This window comes from Botrytis fragariae (assembly GCF_013461495.1).
Source record: "Botrytis fragariae strain BVB16 chromosome Unknown tig00000270, whole genome shotgun sequence".
In the NCBI taxonomy this organism is placed as follows: domain Eukaryota; kingdom Fungi; phylum Ascomycota; class Leotiomycetes; order Helotiales; family Sclerotiniaceae; genus Botrytis; species Botrytis fragariae.
The window spans coordinates 167,255-187,744 of NW_023501006.1; the positions used below are offsets into that span (position 1 = coordinate 167,255).

A 20,490-nucleotide genomic window follows, 5' to 3' on the forward strand; every position below is an offset into this window, starting at 1 on the left:
CGAAAATTCAACGCATGTGCCTCTCCTTCTACAACAGTCTGCAGCATGACTTGAGCGTAATCTCTCTGGGCTAGAAGCTGAATCTACGCAATTTGCTTGAATGAGCTTACAGTGGCTTACCGTAGTGACTACTGCCCATAGAAAAGAATCGGGAGGGAACCGAAAAAAATTTGGTAGAAAAATCTTTCGATATCTTGATTGAAATTTTGTATGTATGACATCCCTCTCCAATCCTCTAGCCAATCGACACGAAACGAAAGGAATTGGGTGCCGAAGAGAATAGTCACCGAGAATTTACATTTATTCCAATGGCTGATCAGATGAGAATTTCAATTGTAATTTCTCTCGAATCGCGAACGATCTCAGAAGCTGTTGATTACACACCTAATGGTTCTATTCATTACATATCTTAGGTACCGTACACACATATCCTTATCCACCTCCAAAATGGACAAATTCCCGTCCCATAACCCATAAATCTCATCTCATCCTCTCACACATACAAAATCTCCAAGATATTTCTTCCCAAACAACTAACCTCCCAAGCCATAAACTCGACCTGAAAATTTCTCCTCATCGTCATCCCAAGCTTGTGTGACCACAAATCCCTATACAAAGCTACTTACCTACATAACAATGAAATCCCCTAAACAAGCGAACCAAGTCGCACAAAATCATCATCAGCAGCAGTATCACAACAATCCGCATCCACACCCACAGGCACGAGAAAGACTAGCATCTATCCGATTTCTAGAAGATTTCCAGGATGCTAGGTATGCTATTATCAATCTTCCATGGCTGTACCACGATACGATGTGTGCTCCTGTCTATAAGCATTACATATGCAATATCATGTACTAATTCAACTGGACCGCGACAAACTAAGATTCTGAAAGAAACAACGATTTATCTCTAATGCATGTAGTATATCAGCTCTAGATGTAAGAAAGAAGAAGAGTGATGTAAAAGAACAGGAGAGATGAAATATAACATAAATAACTTAATAACTAACCTTCTCCGACGAGAATAAAGCAAAAACAGATAAATGTATGTTTGAATAACACTTACGACTCTACGTGGATGGACCCGCTTCCAAACTAATGCGTCTGTCATATATTCTGAGTTTATCGCAGTAAAATGGATATCGTTCATTCCTCCAACCGTCCGCTTACATAGTCAATGCTCTCATTATGTGCAGGGTAGCATGATGGCCTTGCGTTACAGTACGGCTTCTATTTACTATGCCGGGTGTATGGAGAGAGTAGGCATTTGGATTTGGATCTTGACTTGCGTTGGAGGAATTTGGAAAGACGTGCCGTTAGAATACGGGATATCGAGAGTATGGTAAGGTGTGATGGTGTGATTGAAAACACTGGAAGAGCTGATAACTGGTATATGAACGTAACGAAAAGTCAAAAGAGAAAGAAAGAAACACAAATTACAGGACGTGAATAAATGTATTGAATTCCATGCTTGATTTAATTGCGATACCTTAGAGCAGCTGATTTGTTCTTAGAATGCACATCAAAAAGTATGCGTTGTACATCAGAAAAATACATCAAGCAGCAGATGCCCTCAAAAGGACTTTCTCAAAACTCAGTTGCACTATTCAGCTTCACTCCCACTAACTTCCGGTTCACTCTCACCTCCCCCGCCTTCATGAACCATCCCGCTCAAACCTCGCGTCTCCCCCAATAACGGTGCTCTTTCTCCCTCTTTTCTGAGAAAGTGACCTCCTAAACTAATACCCATCACGCTCAATCCATGTACCATTGTACTTCCGAACACCACGAAACATATTACCGGCCATATAATCCAAATTGCCTTTGTTTCCTCGCTGACGGGGCCTGGCTCGTTGGGAAATATTGGCTTAGGAAGAGGTAGTGATGTACCAGTTTCGAGTTGTGCTCTTGCTTCTATGGCAAGGAATAAAGCGCCTACGCCCATAGGACCAAAGTGTCCTGCAAAGAGCGCTTCGCGATAAGTACATATATCAGGAATGAAAGATTTGGTCAAGAGAAGGATTGGAATCCTGCGGAAGAGAAGAACAAGAATGAGGAAGAGGATGAGAGTCCAAGGTTTGATATGGGGTGTAATGGTTGTTGGTTGGAATTGATTCCACGGAATAATGGAGCCAAAGTATGCGAACATAGTAGAATTCAGTAGATGATCTACGATGACCGGAAAAGCCACGGTCTTGGTCTTTTTGGAGAACCATCCATCGTGGGCGAAACCGACTCCAGCACCAAAAGCGACTAGGAAATCATCTGAACCCAGGATAGATCCGATACCGATGGAAAGCATGGCAAGGAGAAGGTAAAATACCACAAAACAAGGTCTAGATATGTATTCCCGAGTATCTGAGAATCGAAGAAGTCGATTGGCTATATTTCCAAGTATGAGACCTGCTACGATGCCGAGTAGACATTGCCAGAGTAGTGTGATTGTTACCCATTCCTTGATAGCTTCTCCAGGACCTCCATGGGTAGTGAAGATCACAAGACCGATATACAGGAATGGAAAAGAGACTCCATCATTGCATGCCGACTCGGCTGAAAGAAGATGACGAATACGTGGAGGAACTCTTTCGCTGAATTGAGATTTGGAAAGGACGGATGCAGCGAGAATAGGATCAGTTGGTGAGAGGCAAGCTCCTATTATCAGAGCTGTGGGTACAGTGGTCTGAAAAATGAAGTAGGCGAATAATGAAGTGATGGCCCAGGAAAATGACATGACTGGACCTAGGAGATAGAGAACAGATTTCCAATGTCTTTTGAAATAATGTTTGGGAAGTTCTAACCCTACAGCAAAACATTGAATGCCTACGATCACACGAGTGATTTCCTGCATGATTTCATCGTCAAAGCCCCATTCTTCTGGGGTAAGTACCTTGAGAACATATGGTCCAAGGATGATACCAAAGAGAATGGCGAGAGGAGGCTCTGAGAGATGAAGATGATTGCGGATGAAATTTGAGAAGAGGGCATAAGTGATGAGAAAAAGTGGAAGGACAAAATATGTTATATGGGGAGCAGTTGGTTCCAATTGATCCCACATCTTGAGGTGCAACTTCACAATTTCTGTGACTGTTCTGTGGATGTTATGACAAGATTGATTGACATGAATTGTGAAGTATGGCGACCTGGTCATATAACAATGGCCAAATCTCAAGCTTTATCAGAACATGGAAAACAAAAATAAAACAAAGCAGTCATCATAAAAGTCAAAATAAACATTTCGAATCTTGGCAAAAGAGCTCCTTAATTCGTCGCCCCCCCCAAAGCTAGGGCGAAGGGATTGAATAGTGACGTAGGGGTCACGTGTGAGTTTATGTCAATCATGAACGGAGAAAATGCCACATGACTTTAAAAAGCGAAAGAGAGGGAACAACTGAAGACAATTTGGAAGGAATGGCACACCAAACGCTTGTTGGAGACATGAATAGGATATATTTCAATGTCCTATTTTGAAGAAAGATAGGCAGAAGTGACCAGAAGCGGTCAAGAGAATGGATCAAATCATATCAGTCAGTGATACTCAATCATCATACATGCTCGACCTCCATTCGAAACGAAGCTAACCTGACTTCTCCAGAACATGGTCGACTGCAATGAATAAAGATTGGAGACAGTGAGTTTTGAGACGAAAGATGGGTGATGGGTGGTGGATGCAGTATGAATGAAAATGGAAATAATCCAAAAAACGAATGGCGCAATGGAAAGAAAGTTTACGAAAAGGGGAAACAGGGGGGGAGGTCAACTAATTCATTCATCTCATGTTTCCATGCCACGAAACAGGATCACAGCCAAGGACCTTTCGACGACCCAAAAATGAAAAAACATACAACAGTGGGGATTCGCTGGTGGTCACCCACCCAACTACTAATCCACCGATCTGAAGCTTGTGTATGGCAGAGCGGACGGGATGCCCAATTCTCTTCAGTCTATGGTCGTATGTGTCATGATTTCTTCAATCTATCAATATATTTACCAATTATGTTTGTCCTAATCCCTAAACAATAACTACAATCTTTCCCGCCGCCCCCTCCGTCTCCATAACCCTATGCGCCTCCTCAATCTCTCCCAATCCCTCAAAAACTCTAATCGGGATTTTAACTTTCCCTTCCCTAACCAATCCCGCCACCCTGTCCAAAGGCGTTTCCAAAAATCTATCTACACTACTCGCATACGCCGTGAAATATCCCGCCCCTACCGCAAAAGAATTCCAATTTTCCATGATCCATTTGCCGCCACAAATACCCGCTTGACATATTATACCCCCAGCTTTCAACAGCTTGAAAGAATCATCCAGGGTGGTAGGACCGACTAGTTCGAGTATCTTGTCGAAACGGATATTAGTGGTGGGAGATATGAGACCAGATGGTGGATCGATGATAACGTGATGAGCACCTGTATCGAGAAGAAGTTGGGTGCGAGATGGTTGTCGAGTGGTGGATGTAACGATTGCGCCGTGGTGAGATGCTAGTGCTGCGGCTGCGAGACCGATCGAGGAAGTTCCGCCACGGATGAGGAGAGAGTCGCCTTCCTTGAGTTTGAGGGAAGAGAAGAGGGAGCCCCACTGTTGGGGTGTGGTTAGTATCATTAATAGATACCATAGACGTATGAGTGTATAAATAAGGAAAGACAAAAAGTAGATCACATAAAAAGAGACTACTCACAGAAGTCTGAATCATCTCTGGCAATGCACCCCAAATATCCCAACCCAACTCCTCCAACCCTGCTTCAACTCCAATCCTCACGACTTGTCCCCTAGGTACAACACAAAACTCCGCATATCCACCATCAAAAGCACGGCCCATTCCACCCATACACGTAGCTACTTTATCTCCAACCTTCAACCCATCTTTCCCTGCACCATCCTCCTCCACAACAGCAGCAACAGTGCCAACACACTCGATACCCAGAACTCTAGGGAGAGGAACGTCGCGGATAGGGGAGTGACCCTGTCTTGTAAAAACTTCTGAGCGGTTAAGACCGAACGCGCGAACTTTTATCAATACTTGGCCAGGTTGGGCGGTGGGAATGGGAATTGTTTCGATTTTGAGAGAGGAGGGAGGACCGGGGTTGCGGAGCATGACGGCACGCATGGTTTCGGGAATGGCGGTGGACATCTTGATGTGGTGGTATGATGTGGGGAGTTGTATAATAGGATAATTTGTGTGACGCGAAGTATAGTCAAAATACTAAGATGAGTACTCGATGAGTATTCAATATCAAAGGGGTGTTGCAAATTTAAATGATAATAGATACGTCTAGACACCCAACTCATGTCCACGGATATATCATTTGGTGAGTATGTTAAATTTCTTGTGGCATCGTAACTCCATGGAGTTAATGGATTTACCCGGGAATTTTCTCCTGTCGGACTATGTGTGGGAAAACTATATCAATTATCGGAAGTGCCAGTGACTACTGGCGATTGAACGAGATGCAGAAGAGGAGTCAGAATTTTAATGCTGACCAGAGAAGCTGTGATGTTTCTGGGGGAAATAAGACCATTCACCGTCTGGTAGATATTGAATTTCAAAGGGAATAGTTTCGAACTACGCGAGTCACATCTCAGTGAATCAAAGAATCAACAGCTTAAGGACATCAAAGAAGCTCAAATACGAAGAAAAAAATTTGCAATTCTTAATATTGGCCTCAATGGTATTTCTAACATCTTAGGAAAATTCCTTTTCTGTGCTCACTCTCCCTTACTTCAAACATAACCTGACACCCAACGAAAAGTGCACCCCAGGCCGTAATCAGAAAAACGATTCCTATTGTTTGGATTAGTTGAATGCCCCTTGCCAATATTTGAGTAAAGCGTACCTGAAAAGTCCTTGAAGATGCCAGAAATAATGCTCTTCAACCCATCAACACCGACAGCAAACCCAACCAAGTTTGCTATCATCATGAACATTAAATTCGCCACTGCACCAATACCGCAAATGACTCTGTAATATGTAAGATCATTGAGCCACTTCTTTCTTGGGAAGAGCATGCCAGCAATAACTTCCGGTAACATGAAGAAAACTATGAGCCAGCCCCACACCAAGAGGTTAAGACTTATATCATGCCATAAGGCGACAAATGTGAAAACAACGAGATAGTTGACAATTGATCGGACTTGGGCTTTCCAATTTTGCGATGAAGAACCTCCCATAGGGATGTAGATGTAGCGGATGATCCAGCGGTTGTAGCTGCGATGCCAGCTTCGCCAGAATTGAACAGTAGATGGGTTATCGGAAAGACAGCGAAGCATATTTTCCGGAGGGTCAATTCCATCGATGAGAGACCAAAGTCTGAAGAATCTCCAAGGTAAGAGAAGCTTCAACCATAGTACATGAAGATTGAAATATGAGAGTAAACTCAGTTGAGCTGGGGTGTAATCAGACCAGTTGGGATTGCCTTTGGAAATAGCCACACAATAATCGAAATGTAGGAGAAGTTCGATTGCCAACAGACAAAGTAGGAAACGAATACCATACTTAAAGGTTCGTTTACTGTCTATGCTAGCAGGGCGATATTTCGACTGAGAAATGTAATCGTTAAATGTAAAGATTGGTCCTGCTAAATACAAAGGGGCATAAATCGCATATGCGAAGTAGTTTCGATAATTGTAGTCTTTGTCCGGCGCAGGCATCGAAACACGATCTCTCTCGGAAAGATTGGCAGGGTTAAGTTGCTTCTTCTTTTGCGCATTAGTATTAGATGAGAGCATACGGACGGCACTTTGATGATGACCTACCTCTAATGCACTTCCAGCTCCTTTCTCTAAACTCCAGTAATAATCCAGATTGAAACTGATCAATCTCAAGACAGTAAGATTAAACAGAATCTCCCATCGTGGAATGATGCCCGAATAACTATCCATCCACTCTGCCCAGCTATGCAACATAGCCCCTTCTTGGAAACCGGCTTCATTCTTGGGAGATAAATATTGTGCTATTGATGTATATCTGTACCCATCTGAGAGCTCGTTGGCAAACAATATACCGATATTGAAAATCCATGTTGCTACAGGCACAAACTTTCGAGGAAGTCGAGTGGCCAGACAGTAGTTTGTATAGACTATCGCAATGACTTTAAAAGCGGAAAATCCATGCAAAGCGAGGAGGTATATGAAAGCAAAAATGAAGTCGAACCCGGTACGTTGTTGAAGTCTCGCATTGCCTTCCGCCACAGATATGTATGTGTTATTGCCGTTTAGTTTCGGCGATCCTACTCGAGCAGAGATGGGTCTGAGAAATTCATATATTCGTCGAAGGAGAGGATGAAAAACGACGAGAATTGCGAGATATGGTACATTGGTTCGAAAGTTATAATATTGTGCATCCGAAATATCCTACATTGAATTAGCATTTGCCATAGTCATCTCTTTCAAATAACCCATACAATCTTGCGCCCAGGAATCCATCCATCAGAAAGAAGGTGTTGGTATTTGTGGTAATTAGGATCGGAAGCTGGACAACAGTCAGATTTATCTTTGCTAGAGAAGCAAGTCATATACTAACGTCTAGACACATCGTAGGCGATCCAAAACATGTATGGCACGACCGTTAAGAAGACGAAGTAATAAAAATAAAACTCTGTGGTGTTCCATCTCGACGGCTGAGCAATTGGTCTGCCATTACTGTCTGTTCGTACCCCTTCGCCTGGTTTCGAGTCATCTCGTTTTGACTTTGCTGCAGCAGGATCAATTTCATATGGAGTTGAAGAAGAATTCGTGAAGCGTGTATCGATGGTATCTAGAGCATAAATGCTCCGCACATATGAGAAAATACTCATTGCTCAATCATATCATGGAATCGAGAGCTCTGTAGCGGCAAAGAACGAGGTATAGAAAAGGCGAGGAGGCTATGTGAGTGAGTGTATAGAAGTTGGAATTTATACAAGAAAGTGAAGAAAGACTGAGAATATATCAACAATTCATAACATGAATTCTAATCCTGATTAGGGGTTCAATTCAAATTGTGGGGGGTCCCTGATGGATTCAGCCAGATATGGAATTTATTACCTAGTTTCTACCTACCAAGTATTATTTTTATATTTTTGGCTTTCCTCGGCCCCTCTGGTGATCCCACGCCCATGCTGGTGGTGATTGATACACGGACACGTGACGGATCACGGAAGGTCGGTGCTCAAAGCAACGCGTTTCTCTATCGTATCAGGAACCCGGAATTTCTAAAATTGAGGCTACGACAGTGTCAATTCAGCTTAGTAAGCACAATTCAGTAGTCGCACCAACAAACGATTGCAAACAGTCACATTGCACCTAGGCAGTGATCAAGGCAGCGTCAACAACGTTTCTGGTATATGGTTTCCAAGTTGTGCTTGATTGAATACCATCTCAAGCATACCTATCATAATGTATATACAGCCAGGTGATTACAGGTTGTTATAGGTTACCGATGACCAAGGACTCTTACTTGACTGAGAATGCAACTTTGACTCCATTTCGACTGGATTTGGTCATCACATACTCCTCCACATACTCTATGCAATCATCCCGATTATGGATGGTCTTGAACTCTTGTACCATCCTGGCCAAGAAGTACGCCATATCAGTGTATGCGTTTTGCTGGGCCGGGCATGTGCGACGCCCTCCAGAAAATGTAATGAATTTCCAACTGTGTTTAAGTCGAACCATCCTGTCCGGGTTGAATTCGGATGCATCATCACCCTAGATATCTTTGTCTTTATGCATACAACCATACATCAGCTCGATTTGGTCGCCTGGTTGTAGTAAAATAGGGTCGTTCCCCGACTTCCCACCACCACGTGGTAGGATACAAGTGGATTAACATGTCCTCCAAGCTCGATCGACAGGATAAATTAGTCGAAGCGCTATGCATGTGTTAGTTGATATCTCAATATGTGTTTTGGAATACCACATCAACATACTTTCGTCAATCACAGCTTGCACATATTTCAACGATTTGAGAAACTCAAAAGTCAATTCTTGCTCAGGTGCGATAGCGGCAACTTTTTCTGTCAACTTTCCCCAACTTTCAGGACTTCTAGCGAGGAGAGATAGCATGCTAGAGGTGACCGTTCCTACTGAATCTCTAGCTGCAAAAAATGCATTCATGAGTTCATTTCGAATGAGAGTCTTGTCGTCTGGGTACTTTGTAACAAGCTTTTTGAGAAGAACATGTTGGTAACCCGATGAGCCATGGGTAAGCTTGGATGATGCACCTGGCAATTTTGACTGCTTTTGGAATTTGATCTCTTCGTCGATATAACTATCCAAGGTAGCATGGATCTTGGCGTATCGAGCAAGCCATTTCTTGTCAGGACCAACAAGGCGTCAAAATTTGTCTGTCGTGTAGTTGTTTCGCATTCCTCTGAGGCCCTCGTCAAAGTCCTCTGAGAACTGTTTGGCTTCGGCAGTTCTACGTACTCTGTAAGCATGTTTTCAACGAGATTAGTTGACTAAAAGAGATATACACACTGTTCGGAAGGTGAGAGGGAACCAGACGATTTGCCGAAGATAAACTCCATGGAACTATCTAAGAAAAGCCCCTGGGCGAGAGGTTGGATGTCGATCGTAGAACCATCACGAGGAATACGTTCGAGGAAGCGTTGCAGGTGAGATTCCAACCCTGATAATTGAGAAACTTGTGACCGACTGAAGACGGGTTGGAGAAGTTCTCGAGACCTCTTCCATATATGCCCATCGGTGGTAAAGGCGCCATCACCTAGTAACAGCCCATCTGGCTTACGATTTGAAGGCGCGCTTCCGAACTTATCGGCTTGAGTGGCGGCGACAGTTTGTATCATCAAGGGATCCATAGTCATCCAGTGATTTCTACCAAAAAGTAATGTATGCAATGTTTTTCCATATTTGGCGAACAATTCATCGTCTAGCGCCAGCAGATTCCCAGCTTTCGTGTATTTTATCTTCTTCGCGAGGAGGTCGAATCCTAAGATTGGATCAAGGTGTTTGTACTTGACCGGAGAAGAGCATCCGGCTTTATTTCTAGTAGACCAAGCCCGTATCTTTGTCCACATCCAGTAAATTGTTGGAAGAACAATACTCAACAGGAACAGGGTATTGAAAATTTCGCCATTTTTTAATTTATGCTGGCGTTGTTTAGATAGTTGGACCGTGGGCATGAAAATAACGAAATCAAATCCGTCGAAAGCCCAAGACTTATAAGAGAATCAGCACTAACTGTTGGTTTGTTAATATGTCCCCACCAACAACGGCCATTTGAATGATCTCTACAACACTGTATAATGCGAGTTTTCACCTTCTATATTTAATTGGCGTGTAAGTAGACGCAAAATCCGTCAGTATATAATATGTATTTACTTTCACGTCAAATTTCATTATCAACCGCATCCGAAAGAATCTTCTCTGGTTTTTAGACTGTTGCAACAATTGCTACGAGAAGCAATGCAGACTTCATACCTACCACCACCCAAAAGACATCAATTTGATTTGATCAGAGTATCAAATACGACCTAAACTCGCAAGAATTGAGTTCTAAATCTTCTGCTCTGCTCTACGCCTCCCCACATTATCTTTTCTTCGCTACCTTAAGGTACGTAATGATTGAATGTACGAAATTCGGTATTCAATCTTTTCAAAAAACAAGCACAAAACTGACCGAGACGAGGAAGTCTCTCAATCACCAATATCAAAAGCACCTAGTTCGAATTGGGACTGGTAAGGTTACCTTCGGCATCCTGTGCCATTTTGGTCTGCCTCCGTGTGTTATTGTCATTCTTGTTTCTCATTCTTGATACATTTCTATTGTTTCAACATGCAGCGTCAATCACTTAAAGCCATAGCTTTTACTCTCACCTCCCTTGCTGTCTCTAGTTGTGCCTTACCAAATCTAGTTCAGCCATTACCTACTCATGAGGCTGCTAATGCCACTCGCGTCTCCAATGACACCCACAGAAAACTAATCGCGATAAATACTGACAGTGGCACAAACAATCAAGTATCGATTTACACCAAACATGAGGAACCTCCATACGCCGTTCTTCTAGTGCAGTCCTTGCCCTCTTCTTACAATATCACGCTCCCTGTCTCTACCTGTCTTAGTATCACTGAGAATATAGATCTTAGCGTCAGAGAGAACCCCATTTGTCCTGATGGCCAGAAACTTTACACCCTGCTCTTCGACACAGCCTATTGTGTCGGTCAACCTCGGCATACATTGGAAGGAGCGAATCAAATGCTTAATGGGGGCATGTGGATACCCACTGAGCCCATAAGATAGATTGAGACATGGTCCATTATGTACAAATGTGCTCGCATCAAAAGAGATATGCTACATATCCTCGCAGAGACAAGTGGTGTCCAAACTCTGGACGCTCGCCGCATTCGAACTATCGTATATCCTATTATCAATGATAATGAAGTGGGTCTCGCTTTTGACCCTCCATCGGCAGGCATTCTTGGTCCGCAAGTAAACAAGCTTCCCGAAGGGGTCTGTCTTTGGTCCTCTTCTCCGGAATATGCTAATGTTACCCGTCTCATGCGTCCACTCAAATGTCCTGTACGCCAAAAGCCATACATGCACCTTTTCAATCAACGTGAATGTCGTGGTAAATATGTTCTCTCTGATAGTTTTGGATGGAATGCTACGCTTTTTGATAAGGTCGTGGAGGAGTGGTCAATTTTTTTTTACATGCTCCGACTATGGGTACGGAGCAGAAGATAGAGAACCAGCGATAGAGAGACTGCAAGAATTGGAAATTCGGGATGCAGAAGAAGAAACAGCCGCCATAGAATCACTTCTCACAAAAGTTAAACTCCCCGCAGCACATCAAATATCTGCCATTCCACAAAACGCAACTCTTGCACTGACTCAAACATACCATCCACAAATCTTCCAAATCCCACTCTCAACCTGTCTATCATCCACCTCAAAAACCCACATATTCTCCTCCTTTGTCCGCATCGTCACTCCATCTACATGTCCACCAGAACTACCGAAATTATGGACGTTAATATATGCCAAGCCAGGCTGTCTTGACCTTCGTCGCTCCTTGCCTACGGAGCACAGCTACCCGCTTTACAAATCGCTGTTCGAGAATTTTTCTAAGCCTAATCCAAGGGTAGATGGCTGGTCACTGGGGTTTGTATGCCATCCGATCCATTTTGATGGTCTTGACAATCCTAGATACTGGGAGATGGACGCGGAAATGGAGTTGATTTTGGAAAGAAAGGGGATGGATACTGCTGTGAAGGCTGTGAGGGCTGAGGCTGGCGAAAGGGGAGAAGAGGGGTCAACACAAGGTGTGCAGCTCGAAAGCCAGATGAAGATAGAAGCAGCAGCGCAAAAACCACTCAGAGATGCGTGAAAGTTACACAACCTGGCCGAGTTTGAACTGGCTTTTCTTTAGGGAAAACCAGCTTGGTATGCAGTCCGATCTCAAGAAACCTTCAATTATAAAACTTTGATTGTATAGTAAATGGATTCGATATGTAATATCTTCATAGGCTACTGAAGGTAGCAATTTCAGTGTTTTATTCGTTAATCCTCACTGCGATCATTTAATGCTTGGCACAATGTATCACGTCTCTTTCAACTTAGAACCCATTGTATCATTTGGTTATCCAACTCAATTTGTCCTCTACCTTCAATGAAGTGATACCGGCGATAAATCCGCAGTCTAGTTCTTTGGTAGGCTTTTCAAGATTGAGCAATTAGTCTTTAACGATGATACATTACTGAAATTTTACAGAGAATGAACCACCAAGACCAAAATAGACATTCTTGGAGCCAGATGTGGAAAACCTTAAAGCTCGAGCTGTTCTGAGACTACGAATATATTATTTTTTAATCTAAACATTGACAATCATCGATCCTACCGAATCTTCTCCGTTGACTTAGTAAACTTGGACACATAGTTGCGATTCGCAAGTTCGAGCATTGCAAAAGCAAATTCCAAAGTCTCTCAACTGTATACCCGAAATATGGTGCATCCGGCCTGTCCAAGTTATTACCAATTATAGTCTCATTGTGGCTCCAACCAGTCGTTGATGTTATCGCACTAAGCAATTCCTCATAGATGCCAAGTGGAATTCCTCTAATACGATTTGCGGAAGCTATAAACTGTCCTTTGTAAGACAGCAAGACAGGCTCCTCACACGTCTCATTATGATGCAGTCTCTTATATAAAGATGGCACCATTCCCCATTGATCTTCCCAACCCCATCGATCACTGCAATCTTTGCTATTACATAGCACACCGGCGAACCCTAAGTTAAGCATCCCCGTCTTCTCAACGAGGTAATTATCAATACGAGGTATCAGCTCGCGCATATTATGAGCATGTGCTTGAATAAACATTGTTTGTTGAGCCAAATTATCCCAATTTGTGACAATATGATGTAGGTAAGTGCCACCTTCTCGTCCGCGATTCTCGAGCTGCTGGACAGTATCTGCACCTGTAGAATTTCGTAGCGCAGTAAGATCGGATGACGGCTTCTTGGTGTAAATAATGACTCTTGGGTGAATTGTTTCGAGGAAAGTCGTGGACTTGATCGATGCAAGCATGGTCTTGACAGATACTGGATCTTCATCATACATGCTAACAACTATATCAAAACGAGACTCGGGAACGTAGTTTTTATCTAATTGTGCGGGGCTATCGGCAGGTACTGCATTATTGCTCGTTATAATCGCTGATACAAGTAACCAAATTATGGGCAGGGTCAAACCCAAGAAAACATTCCTCAATACTGCTGTTTTACTTATGAATCGCGAGACTTCAGCAGGAGAGTTTGCGCGAAACGTTGGACCGGGGATCATTCTTTCACTTTCTCTGAGACTGTGATAATGTGAACTGGTGTTGGTGGACTTTCCCGATAAGGCAAGTAAAGCAATTACTGTAGTGTAGTATACTATGTGCTGCACCGGCGAGACATAAGATATCGGGTTAGATAGCATCGAAAGCCAAAAGATCAAGGTAGATGAAGCGCTTGATGCAACAATATTAGAGACAAGTGATATGTCATCATTGTATTCTGGAGGTGTTCGTACAAAAAGCGTTGGGGAATATGCAAGCAACGAATTTCCTGATAGTATGGCTGCAGCAGTAGAACCAAAATTGATGAAAAGCAATACAGAGGTATGGCTCAGAATTGGACTCGAGTGAGTAAAATCTTCGAAGGCATAACTGGAGAATCCGGTGACGACAAGACCAAACACGGCGGTCAGAATAATAAATCCATGGTGAGCGCTCACTAGGACTGGAGGGGCCTTATTGAGTTCGATCCGTCTGCAAGCTAGGGAAAGCAAGGCTTTAGAAATCCCACAAGAAAGTATTCCGGTTACTCCAAAGATTATACCAGGTACTGTGAGTCGATATTCTTCCCAAAGAATGATGGTTGATGCAACAACGACTACTCCCGTTTCGCAGAGAGCATTTCCTCTTGTAGGTCCCGCTGTAGAGCCAGATATAAATATAACTATCCTATCTGTGGTCCACGCCAAAGGCTAACCAGCAGAATGTTAATTCTCAACCTCAACTGGGGGAAGAGTTAAACTCACAAATAGCATTACTAAGACAGGCAAGCTCGGCATATGTAAGATGGATTGCATAAGTAGAGGTATTGCAATTGCAGCGGCAATCGAGGCGGGAGCCATGCTCGTCCATCCTTCGAACCATGCTGTCTCTCGCCATAAATGGTTCCTGAGAGTTAATCGCTTCAAGTTGTTATGATAGAGGCCGGGCGGTTTGAGTTCTACGTATAATGATAGGATACCCGCACCCAGCAATAGGACAAAGAATCGAAAGGTAATCGTAAGAGCTGTGATTTCGTTATTCAGGAATCAAATGAATTAGATCGGATGGAGCGTACGGTAATCTAGATAGAGTTAGCTTACATAATTGAACGGTGGAGGGCTTGACTTGCGATATGAATGATGAACCAGAAGATGTTTGCTTGAATATATTGAAATTACAGCAGAGATTATCCAAAGACTGCAGAGGGGTCAAACTGTTAGCGGTTCGCATCGAATTAGACTCCACACCGAAGATAACCTAAGGAAACAAGCTTTACTTACTAGTGTCTTAGTCCATATGATGATCTAGGCTGCAAGTAGCCTACTTCTGGCTCAGATTCTCCTGGCATGTCTGCCTCTGGAACTAAAGTGCTCTGGAGCAAGACTCGACCTCGGTAAATTAGATTCTAGGTCGACACAATCGCTATAGCATTGTTTCTTGGTACCTTTTTTTTTGGAATTTGAAAGTGAGAATTGCTGTTCTATCTTTTATTGGAATCTGTTAGGTAGAACTACAATATGATTTGATTACATGAGGAAATATTGGCGGCGCAGCAGACGGAGATAATACTTCTTCGGATTGAAGTAAGATTCTAAGTTGGTCTCCATTCCTCCGTCGTTATAGAATGGACCTCTTAGGATGATTCGTTGCCACTCCATTGCATTACGACCGGGTCAGATCACGCACTCGATACTCGATTGAAACGTTTGTTTTTGATAATCTGGCCCGAATACCACCTACATGCGTAGAATAAATTATCATATCTGCTAATACCTCGGTACTCCGTTTAAACAACTTAAAATTACTAAACAATAGTGATTGTAAAAGCAAGATGCAAATCTAGGGCATGGAGCAGGGAAAATCGAGAAAAGTGGTTCATGTTGTTATGCTAAACAGCAAAATTCCATATCTTCAAGTCATCTTTGGTTCGGACCTGTTCCCCTATCAGGTTCGCTAGGCCGATCCAACTGTTGGGATGACGTTTGATGTACATAGCGGGACAAGGATATCGAAAGAACTACGGAAGAGGCTCCTTTTTAAGAGCACAAGAGATGGATCATATGTCAGACTGCCAATAATAAACTTCACAAAGAGCAGCTCTTCGGCTTCCGATTTCCCCGTTGCAGCGTCAAACTTTTCATACTAGTTGTGAGAATTTCTACTAACAGATAAGCTCTCAAGTTCCTGTTCCTAATGCGACCTGTGCTTCTTGCACAACAGCGGATCTGCCCCAGTGAAGATCTTGTACGGCAGTGGGTTCGAGAATCGCGAGAACGTCGAGGATTAAAAGTGGATTGAAAATAGACTAACGCAGGTCTCACCATGTTTGGTCTAATTCGGCTGGGGTAATGTCGCATTATCGCTTACCAGATGCAGGGGGTTCTAGGAGATTAGATCAACGCGGAACTACCAAAGCATCTTTGCTGAGTTGAAGACTTGAAGACTAATGAAAAGAGTCGCATCGCTTACCTAGACGGGTTAACCTTGCGGCAATTGTATCCTGGTACTTCTCTTATCGACTTCATACTGTGAAGTTATAGAATTTCGACCTGATGAAAGATCCAGTTCTCTGCGATGAATGGGTTATCTGATCAGATAACATCAATAGTGAATTCGAAGGAAAACGTGAGCGCCAATTCAGTATTGAACTTGGCCCACTTGTCAATTTCTTTACACATGGATTCGGTTTTGGTACGGATTGGGCTAGCCATATATTGATGATGTAATTTAAAACTCATGCCCAAGAAACACTACACATGATGAATTCTGAGAGCAAGGAAAGAAATAAATGGTTGCCTGACCATATATGACAGGAATAATGGCTGTAATTCATTTGAAAGAAACATCCACTCCCTGCTGCGATACTACCCACTAATCAATTTCACACTCGATCCCAGCCCTAAGACTACCCAGATCCAGCGTTCCTTATTTCGGAACCTCGATGATTCCATCGAGCGCCATTTTAGTGGCGTCGGTAACGAAAGCTTCGAAGCCAGCCAGGATTGCCTCTCCAATCTCGCAAATAGCTGGTGTATACCAGTAAACACTTCCGATTCTGCCTGCCGTGAAGTGCGTGTCCAATTCGGCGCAGCCCCCACCGATATCGCCGAGACCATCTTCGCCGTTTGTTCCGGGGTTGCAGTTCTGATTGGAGTATGCAAGCATACGCTGCCCGGACATAGCAACCAAATAGGCAGAGACATCTGTCTTGTCAAGAGAGACGCAGGCACAAAGACTTGGTGTGTGGGCCCATGTAGGCGTGTTGGATCCATCTTTGGCCAAACTGGTAAATGTTAGCAATAGTGGTTAGAATATTCGCTCACTCTTTCGATTATCAAAACACATAAGGAAATTTCGGGATTTGTTTATGTAAGTAATAGAATTCTTACCATTTTCTTCTGGATACTCATTGGCTTTATTAAGTGCACGAGGAAGTGTGTATCCTTGAACTGAGAGTCCTAGACCGAGGACTAAAGTCATAACGGAAGCTGTGGAGAATTGCATCTTTACTAGGAATGACAAGCTATTGGTTGAGATAAAAGGCGATTTTGAATAATGATAATGTAGCTATAAAAGGTGTTGAGATGGAATCGTAGTCTTCCAGAAGGTCAAATGAATGTGGTGCAGTTGGTGCTTCGTAATCTTTGAAAGTTAAATGAGTGTGTGCTGTTGAACGTTATGAGAACCTGAGGACTTATATATGTATCATTTCTCTTTTCAAATGTAATAGAAGAGAAGTTATCTCCAAAATACCTACATCCAAGAATAGAAAGTTTCTGGTTTCCAATTTACGAGGGAAACGCAAGGTTGAAGATCCAACTTGCTAATTGTGAGATATCCTACCAGCTTGAAATTGTCACTCGCAAGATTCGTTCTTTCAGCAATCTCCAACTCACTCAATCCTTCTCTTTTTCAAACACTCTTGCTCCTAGAAAACTCAAATGCTATGGTAGCAGTAGGAGGAGCGTGAGACTTTCCATCAACTTTCATTCGACAGTGAGCGTGATACGCTTACTCGTATCTGTATCAGCCTCTTGAAGATATCTTAAGAACTTTCGCGGGGGGTATGTATATATAGAACAGAAGAGCGAGAGGATGTATCGGCTCTGCAAGATCCAGTACATACCCATTTAGTGCTGTGCCTTATAAAATTGTTTGATGCTTTGCATGGATTATATAGTGCTCTTTGACTAAGAGATTATGAGCTTGATAAGAGTCTTCAACAAACAGTAATCTCGTTAGTCCATACGAAACTTTCCTTGCAAACCCCAGTTGCAACATGGTTTTAGACGTCGAGCTCACTGTTCTAGTTGGCTAGTCTGAATTCTTAATTGTAAGCTAAGCCAAAGAGAGCCATGCATTAAAAACAGTATCATCAACTTTGTATTCGTAATACTGCTTCTAATTTCTTACTATTCACTGAGAGAAAAGATGGCAAGATTTTCACAGGCTCTAAAAGCAAATACCACATCGTGTCTTCCTGCTGGAGCTATATCTCAACTTGATAGACCCGAAAGTAAGATCCCGACACGGATATCAAAAGTAGATGAATAGAAGCCTCCCACTTCCAACACAAACGCAAATAAGAACCTCGCTTACCCTCATACATCAAATTAACCCCTTCATCTCACTCGCCGAGACACGGTTGTGAATTCGATTCACCACTTTTCTGATGCAAACACGTACCAAAGACTAGGTGGGCTAAGTGAACTTTCTTGTAAATCAATAGCTAATGCAAAAGTTTTGTATCTCGAACCATGTTATTGTGTGTCCCTCCTAGATTCATGCCACGCTACTTAATATCACAATCGCAGCTCGCTACACAACTAAATGATCGCATAGCTTCCCTCTTTGACTCTACAATCCTTCCCTATTACTCAAATCAATTTTCTTATTCTCACATTGACTCAGCCAAGAAGTTGACATCTCTACGAGTGACTTCCTTTGAGCTTGAATCTTGCCTGTATCAATTTACATTCCACGTTCCTCTACTAACATTTTTATCTCGAGGCCGTTAAATCAACGCCAACTCATCAAGTTATCAAGCAAACGCCAAGAGCATGGATAGAAATAATGAGGCGTAATTAGATTGGCAATACTGAATGCCTAGCTAGCTTCACACATCCATTCAAATTTAACATCCCTGATGAATAGTTGAGCTCCATTCTCAATCACTCACGAACCATCCTACGAGTACTTTGACATGCATTCAGGAGAGTCTTGTGAAAATTCAGAGCCTAGAAAGACTGCAGCTAGCAGGGCCTAGCCCGATGATGAGAAAAAGAATACCTAGTAGTAACATCAAAATACACCATGTCACACGTAAAAAAATAACAAATCCAAACTATTGGTATTATTCTACTTGTCAAGTATCAAGTATCAACTTCCAACAGCAAATGCACCATGCATCGATCGGTAGCCCAAAACACCACGCTACACGCAGCAAACAAAAACATTTTCATCCTCCAGTCACCCCATAACAGACACACCCATGACCTATATCATCATCATCAGATCGATACTATATTCAATCAATTCCGCAGCTGAATCTCCATCTCCCAACTTTCCACAATACACCCCACATCCATTCCCGCATCCACACCCAACTGCCCCCACCCCTCCTCTTCACACCCCACCACAATTTGCGGAATATCTCCAAAAACACGCTCCCTCATCGAATACCCACTAGGGTTTCGAAAATTATCTACAAACTCCTCACTCTCACTCTTACTCTCACTCTCACTCAAAATCAAAACCTCACAATCCTCTCCCCCCTCATCCTTCGAACCCCTGTCCAACCGTCCCAAAACCAAAGGCGAACACGGCGTATTCGGCGGCGCAATCGGACTCATCACCAACTCTCCCCTTCCTCTTCCAGCCCCCTCACCATCGCACTCGGACTTGCACTCGCTAGAAGAAGACGAAGAACTCCAACCCTTACACCTCACACTCGGACTACCCACTCCAAAATCCGGGACTCCCAAATAGATATCTCGCACCTCCGGCGACGCGGGACTATTAACCGGCGTCAGCGGCGATGTCGGAATCGCATTCCTGCGATGGACTCTTAGATTTCTGGTTGAGGGTGAAGTCATCATGAAAAAACGAGGAATATTAAGAAAATTCGAGACGGAAGATTGAGGCGAAGAAGAGGAAAGCGAGGAGAACGAGGGGGTAAAAGGAGAAGAGGAGGAATAAGAAAAATGATCAAAATCTCCACCTACGATACAGGTATCGATGACGATGACTGGAGTTTCCAGCGCGGATGCGGATGCGGATGTAAGTGCGAATGTTGTCGACATCTTTCTTTCTGCATGCGCTCGCTCTTGCACTAATTCAATTCAATTCAACTAAATCTAGAAGCGGAAACGATAGAAGCAAACCAAAAGATACAAAATCAAATCTCTTTCAAAAGTCTCCAAAAATCCAGATGACAAGAAAAGCAATCCGAGTCAAACTCACAATCAAAAACCGGCACAGGCCTACTTGACACTTTAAATATATTTCTTCTCATGAGGTCTCCAGGAAGTCCCGGTCCTCTAAGTGGTTGCATCATTTACATGTGTTGGTTTTAATGCATTTCATCGGCTAACTGCTTTACTCGTGCCATGTTGATAGTCTGCCACACAATAATTTCAGGCTTACAACTCGGTTGCACCGCCTGCGTCCATACAAACCGTCCTTTGATGTCCAGGAATCTAGAAGCTCGAATTTTTCGAACCACCGCATT

General features: G+C 43.1%; 8 protein-coding genes across 8 annotated transcripts; 1 reads left to right on the forward strand and 7 right to left on the reverse strand.

The window, feature by feature from the left end:
* Positions 1–1,605: 1,605 nt before the first annotated feature.
* On the reverse strand, positions 1,606–3,057 carry Bfra_012217 (putative na(+) h(+) antiporter 2 protein; the record flags this gene model as incomplete). Its single annotated transcript, XM_037342535.1, has 1 exon — positions 1,606–3,057. One exon carries the CDS (start codon positions 3,055–3,057, stop codon positions 1,606–1,608), a length of 1,452 nt encoding a protein of 483 aa, XP_037187519.1.
* Positions 3,058–4,011: 954 nt separating this feature from the next.
* Bfra_012218 (putative quinone oxidoreductase protein) lies at positions 4,012–5,131 on the reverse strand (the record flags this gene model as incomplete). The annotated part of the gene is made up of 2 exons (XM_037342536.1): positions 4,012–4,578; positions 4,679–5,131. 2 exons carry the CDS (start codon positions 5,129–5,131, stop codon positions 4,012–4,014), a joined length of 1,020 nt encoding a protein of 339 aa, XP_037187520.1.
* A 544-nt stretch (positions 5,132–5,675) lies between these two features.
* On the reverse strand, positions 5,676–7,793 carry Bfra_012219 (putative glycerol:h+ symporter protein; the record flags this gene model as incomplete). Its single annotated transcript, XM_037342537.1, has 4 exons — positions 5,676–5,782; positions 5,835–7,350; positions 7,401–7,468; positions 7,520–7,793. The coding sequence occupies 4 exons, from the start codon at positions 7,791–7,793 to the stop codon at positions 5,676–5,678; spliced, it is 1,965 nt and encodes a 654-aa protein (XP_037187521.1).
* Positions 7,794–8,430: 637 nt separating this feature from the next.
* Positions 8,431–10,019, reverse strand: Bfra_012220 (putative cytochrome p450 alkane hydroxylase protein; the record flags this gene model as incomplete). Its single annotated transcript, XM_037342538.1, has 4 exons — positions 8,431–8,688; positions 8,723–8,852; positions 8,954–9,250; positions 9,442–10,019. The coding sequence occupies 4 exons, from the start codon at positions 10,017–10,019 to the stop codon at positions 8,431–8,433; spliced, it is 1,263 nt and encodes a 420-aa protein (XP_037187522.1).
* Positions 10,020–10,777: 758 nt separating this feature from the next.
* Positions 10,778–12,329, forward strand: Bfra_012221sa (uncharacterized protein; the record flags this gene model as incomplete). The annotated part of the gene is made up of 3 exons (XM_037342539.1): positions 10,778–11,158; positions 11,243–11,570; positions 11,680–12,329. The coding sequence occupies 3 exons, from the start codon at positions 10,778–10,780 to the stop codon at positions 12,327–12,329; spliced, it is 1,359 nt and encodes a 452-aa protein (XP_037187523.1).
* Positions 12,330–12,808: 479 nt separating this feature from the next.
* Positions 12,809–14,620, reverse strand: Bfra_012222 (uncharacterized protein; the record flags this gene model as incomplete). Its single annotated transcript, XM_037342540.1, has 2 exons — positions 12,809–14,470; positions 14,525–14,620. 2 exons carry the CDS (start codon positions 14,618–14,620, stop codon positions 12,809–12,811), a joined length of 1,758 nt encoding a protein of 585 aa, XP_037187524.1.
* Positions 14,621–16,685: 2,065 nt separating this feature from the next.
* On the reverse strand, positions 16,686–17,264 carry Bfra_012223 (uncharacterized protein; the record flags this gene model as incomplete). The annotated part of the gene is made up of 2 exons (XM_037342541.1): positions 16,686–17,043; positions 17,104–17,264. The coding sequence occupies 2 exons, from the start codon at positions 17,262–17,264 to the stop codon at positions 16,686–16,688; spliced, it is 519 nt and encodes a 172-aa protein (XP_037187525.1).
* A 2,027-nt stretch (positions 17,265–19,291) lies between these two features.
* Bfra_012224 (uncharacterized protein) lies at positions 19,292–20,062 on the reverse strand (the record flags this gene model as incomplete). Its single annotated transcript, XM_037342542.1, has 1 exon — positions 19,292–20,062. One exon carries the CDS (start codon positions 20,060–20,062, stop codon positions 19,292–19,294), a length of 771 nt encoding a protein of 256 aa, XP_037187526.1.
* Positions 20,063–20,490: the final 428 nt, after the last annotated feature.